Source organism: Poecilia latipinna, unplaced genomic scaffold (genome assembly GCF_001443285.1).
Source record: "Poecilia latipinna isolate Pla-1442-1.1 unplaced genomic scaffold, P_latipinna-1.0 Scaffold2706, whole genome shotgun sequence".
NCBI classification, from domain to species: domain Eukaryota; kingdom Metazoa; phylum Chordata; class Actinopteri; order Cyprinodontiformes; family Poeciliidae; genus Poecilia; species Poecilia latipinna.
In genome coordinates, this window is record NW_015115322.1 from 1 (window position 1) to 5,696 (window position 5,696).

A 5,696-nucleotide genomic window follows, 5' to 3' on the forward strand; every position below is an offset into this window, starting at 1 on the left:
AACAGTAGAAAATGCCTATGAACATAAATAGCATAAATACTCCCAAAAAGTATTTTTTTTTCCAAAAAATGTTACAAAAATACACATCTATCAGGTCCACGTCTGTTTCCACAAGCCAGTGCTGAGCTTTCAGTCAACATGGAGGACGTCAGAAACAAGGCAGCAGGGATTGGCTGGTCGGGCAGCATTTAGCACGAATACCACAGTTTCACAGTATTTACAGAGGAGTTTAAAACAACAACAAATGTAAAACATGATGTAGTTGCTGTTACTTAAAGCAGAAAACAATTAGTCCTGCTGGTGCTTAAATAACACATCAGTTGTCACTGTTGCAATAATGTCTGTAGCTGCATTTCAATTGGCGTTAAAATTGCGCAAAGTTTAGTTCTGGAAATAAATACGGCAAGATTCTATATGTTTTTTTTTTCTTTTTAGCTGTATCAAAATTAATGCATTTTGCAAAACTGCAGTAAAAACACTTTTTCTTTGCAGTTTTTATAAAGCAGAAACCCACTAATTTATAGGAGCTGGCCTCCTTGGACGATGCACAGCTGGCTCCACTATAAATAAATCTCATGTAACTGTTTACATCCGTCGCCGCCATTTTTTTTTAAGACATATCGCGTGAACAAACTTCTTCACGTGTGATTTTAAATGCATTTCTTATTTAATTACAAAATTGTGTTTTTTTAACATTAGCAGAATATCAAAAGTTTTACACACATAATGGAAATGCAGCTGCAGACATTTATTCTGATCTTGTTTCACAAGCTGGAGAATAAGAATCTGATAAATTTAGCAGTAGTTCTTAAGTGCTTATCGGGCAGAATATCACAAGTTTTAGGTGTTCTGGTTACATAGCAACAAAAGAACAGCAAGCTGGGTAATTGGTCAGATAATTCAGCAGGGTATTGAGTCTGCAGCTTACTAATTAACAAACTAACTGAAGTTTTCCAACAGCATTTTGTTAATAAGCGTAGTGGGTGATGCTACTTCAGTTCCCACACTGATTATCAAGTTTTTATTTTATTTCCAAGCAACAAGAAGTTTTCTTTTTGTACAACTTGGGAGAAGCACAGCGTTTCCTTTCTCAGCCTGCTCACGAGCAGTGTGCAGCAGCATGTTGGGGAGGGGCAGCTATGAAAACCGTGAGAACTCTGGTCAGCGCTTTTTCTGCCATGTCATTAAAGGACTTAAATTGTAGGAACGATTTTGAAATCACAACTTCCCAAAATCTCAGCTGGTCCTGGTTCATAAGGCAAGCAAATGAGTGAACATATTAGCATAACTGCATTTGTCTAACAAAATAATACAAACCCTTGGAGGGCCACTGTAATAAATGACTGTCGTTCTGAGGTATTGTTGGTGTCACATAGGCAACTTTGGCAGCTTGGTGTTAGTGATGAACAAGCCCTTTTATGGTGAAAAACCTATAGAACTGTGAAGGTTTGGGCTCAACTTTAAATCTGGTTGTAAAAAATCAATTTAAGTTTATAAAATATTTTACTTTTTGATGTTACAATATTGAAGTTTAGTTGAAAAAGGTGCTCAGGTGTAAGTGAAAGAAGATTTTTTTTTTGTTTTGTTTTATTTTGCATTTTTTTCTGCTCTCTGATGATAATCAGACACTCCAGCTCAGTCTATGCTGTGACTTCTCTGTGGGAAATATGAAGCGTATCGAGTATTGATGCGTATTCTGAGTGGGATTCTCTGAGAGTCTTCCAGCAGGTGAAGCCTTGTCCCCCTAGAGCTCAGTCCCGTCCCTGGGAAAGATCAAGCTGTTCACACTGAAGCTGTTGTAGAAGTGAGCGTTGAACTGTCCGCTCTGCCCGCCGCCGAACGTGTTGTAGTACACTCCCCGGTTAAAATGCAAGCCCTCGCCGTGGTCGGGAGGCCCCGCCCCCACCTCCTGCCCGCCGCCACTGCCGCCGCCGGGGTGGTACGGGCTCAGAGCCGTTATGTTCCTGTTCGACAGCTCGTTCACCAGTCCGAGGGACCCCTGTCGGCCGGGGGCCCCCGAGCCGAGCGCCGACATGTTGCTGTAAAAGTTATTGAAACACGGAGCGGCGGCGGCCAGCCCTGCTGGTGACGACGACGAGCTCTTGTGGTTTTCGTTCATGGCTTCCATTTCCGGGGAGGAAGGCCCCAGGAGCTGGGGGCTGTCCGAGGCCTTCATGGGGCCCGCCGCCGTCGGCCGGCTGTCCTCCAGCTTCGTGGCTGCGGCCGCAGCAGCTCCCCCGGAAAGGCTCGGGTCTGACCGTCGTTTCCTTTTCCGCCGGAAGTTTCCGTTGTCAAACATCTTTTCGCAGTTGGGGTCCAACGTCCAGTAGTTTCCTTTTCCTGCAAAGAAGATCAGGAAAATAAAATAATTTGTCATTTATTTTCTCTGCATGCAAACCTTAATCTTTAAAATATGTCAACTGAGATTTTTATTTTTTTCTTCAGAAAATATAAATTTTATTAAGTATAAATAAATAAAAATTGATAGAGGTAACTTTAAGTACATGTAATATAAACTTTAAAAAAGGTAAAAAAATAAAATAAAAAATAAAAAAACTGTTGAAACTTTGTTCCCTTCTTCCTAATTTCATTCATACATGCATTTCTTTTTGAAAGAGATGATTAAAATCTAATTTGTATCATTGTGTACAATTAGACAACGTCTTACTTTACATCTTAAGTAATTTTTTGGGGGGGAAATCATGTTTTTATAAAGTTTCTTGAAAATACATCTAACAACTTTTGTCAGATTTTGATTTTAATATGAAACTGGTAAATTCTCTTTTTATAAATGTTTGAGAATTATTAGTACTTTTGTCATAGGTACTGATCTTTGTATATTTATTTCTTAAATGTTCTACAAATTTTGACATATACTTAAGTCTTTTTTGCCCTTTTATCTTTATTTGCAGGTATTTCAAATTAAAAGATGGGGGAACAAAACTAATTCTATGAAGGTTTTAATGCTACCCATGCAATATATAAATTTCTTTTAGTAATTATACAAAAACAGAATCTTTGGTATTTACACTTGTCTTAGTGTATTTTTTAAATGATCGAAACTAACTGTAAAAGTTTTCTTTTGACATTGTAACAAAGGATTATAAACCAAGCTATTTTTGATATAACAAATTATTTAGTAGTTTGTTCTGAATGCAAAGGCCTTTTGTAAGTTTGGGCTGTTTTTTTTATTTTTATTTTTCACTTTAAAGAAAATCCAGTTCAGTTGCTCCTCACGGGTAATTCCACAATCATGGGGGGCCAACAGTACAACATTTCAATAAATACTTAAATCTGAACCATATACCTATACATTTTTAAATAAATAAAATTACTTTTCAATCTAGTTTTTCCATTGTCCCATACAACAGCAAAGCATGAAAACAACCGGACTGACAAGCTGTGCAGGTTAACAGTTTAGATGTTACTAAACATTCAATAAGCCAGTGATAATTTAAATAAAAAGGAACCATGAAAATAATTAAATTATAAATGTGTGTGATTTTTTAGTGCAAATTTAATTCGAACTTGTTGCCTATATTAGCTTTATTTTGATAAATTTACATTTAAAAAAGGGGAGGACACATTAAATGCCAGATTAGCTAATTTAGCATTACAATCACTCATATTGTAAAAAATACTAACAATACTAAATAAAATGTTAACTCTATTCACAATTTTATTCAAATCGTGACATTTTTTATTATTTATTTGTTGAACTGTGGCACGTTTGACCTTCCATACACTTAAGGCGTCACCTAAATATTTCTAACCCTTTCCAAGGTGTTTAGGTTACCTGGGTCATCCTCGTCCCTCGGGACTTTTTTGAAGCAGTCGTTCAGAGACAGATTGTGCCGGATGGAGTTCTGCCAGCCGGCTTTGCTCTTCTTATAAAAAGGGAAATTGTCAGCCACGTACTGGTAAATCTGACTCAGGGTCAGCTTCTTTTCGTGCGCGTTCTGGATAGCCATAGCGATGAGAGCGGAGTAGGAGTATGGCGGCCGGACCAGCTTCAGCAGCTCCTCCTGGCTGGCGATGGACAGCCAGCCCAGGTCGGGCCCTCCGAACCCAGGTGAGTTGGCGAGGAACTGCCGCTGCGAGCCGTAGGAGGGCGGGATGAACGGCGTCGGGTTGTTGCCGTGCAGGTAGGACGCGGAGGAGTTCACGCCCGGCCCATTGAGCCACAGGTACGGGTTCGGGGAGGAGGCGTAGTCCCCGAGGCCGTAGCCGGCGGGTCGCTGAGCGCCCTGGAGGCTCTGCTGGTGGTACACGCTGCTGAAGTTGTCGCAGTAGACCGCAGCTGCCATGTCCGGGGACTCCTGGGCGCCTTTATGTGGAAGAGAGCCGACGGTAGGGGAGGTGTGGTGCTGGTGCTGGTGATGGGACTGAGGGTCGATGGAGTTCATCACTCCCCGCGGGAAATCCCAAAGGAGAAGCTGAAGCGGTTCGGGTGGACTCTCTCGATGATGCGCGTGCAGCTGCAACAAGTGTCAGAAAGAGTGAAGCAGGTTTTAGAAGCTTTAAAAGGGAGGTGGGGGGGAGGGGGGGAACCCTGGAGAGCGGCCACATGAAGACTGTGGAGAACTCCCAGTAACTCCTAACAACCAATAGAGAGCCCAGAGGGTGTGGTTATACACTTATTGAGCTGAGAGTAGGTCAGTGGCTTCATTTAATAAAATTCATTGAGAGAAACTTTTCAAAGAGGAGGATGCTGTGACCATTTAACCTCAGCTAACAAACAACAACACCGGACAAAAAGGGCTATGTGGCCTTCAGGACTTTTAATTGAAGATTTCTATGTTCCAGGTCATTACAGTGGGATGGCCTGGGGAGAATAAGTATTTGACACACTCTGATTTTTCAAGTTTTACAAAGAATGGAGGGGTCTTTAATTTTCACCTTTGGTACACCTCATCCATTTGAGACAGAATCGAAATCTAAAAATGAATTATTTTACAGAGCCATTTAGCTTAATTATGTGATCACCTTTCAATCAGCAAGAATTCTGGCTCTGATAGATATGTTAGTTTGTCTTTAAGATGTAATCCTGTCCTCCACTCATTACCTGAATTAATCACACTTGTTATCTGTATAAAAGACACCAACCTGTCCACCACGGGCAAGATCAAAGATTAATGACCTGGAGGGAGCTGGGACCACAGTTTCAAAGGTTACCATAGTAACGCATTCTTCCTTCGAGGAATAAAATTCTGCAGCACACACCAGGCCCATGTGAAGTTTGCCAATGACCATCTAGATCAGAGTTTTTCAAAGTGGGGGTTGCTGCCCCATGAGGGGCACCAGGGTTGCTTTAGGGACACATAATTTTGGAAAAATGAGGGGGGAAAAAACACAAAAATAAAAATTTTATTAAAAATTTTTTTTATCATAAAATTTAATCTGTTTTTCAATCATTACTATAAAATATTGTTTTTCAATCATTACTATAATTTATTGAAGTATTATTTGCTATGCTCATCTTTCTGATTGGCTGCCAGTCAAATTTATCAAGCTGCTTTCAGCTAGGACAGCTAGCAAGCTAAAAATCTACAACTTTCTGACAAGAAAAAGACAAAAGAAAGCAACCCATCTGTAGAGGTCACTACTGCAAAAAAAAAAAAAAAAAAAAAAAAAAAAAAGCACACAAACGAAAAGAAATAAGATAGGTCTATTTAAAAAAAATGGTCATTGTTTGA

The 5,696-nt window shown here is 40.0% G+C and overlaps 1 protein-coding gene across 1 annotated transcript; it reads right to left on the reverse strand.

The window, feature by feature from the left end:
- Positions 1–1,013: 1,013 nt before the first annotated feature.
- On the reverse strand, positions 1,014–4,487 carry foxi2 (forkhead box I2). Its single transcript, XM_015021021.1, has 2 exons — positions 3,797–4,487; positions 1,014–2,340 (listed from the first exon to the last, which is right to left on the reverse strand). Exons 1-2 carry the CDS (start codon positions 4,404–4,406, stop codon positions 1,745–1,747), a joined length of 1,206 nt encoding a protein of 401 aa, XP_014876507.1. The 5' UTR covers positions 4,407–4,487; the 3' UTR covers positions 1,014–1,744.
- Between the last annotated feature and the right edge of the window lie 1,209 nt (positions 4,488–5,696).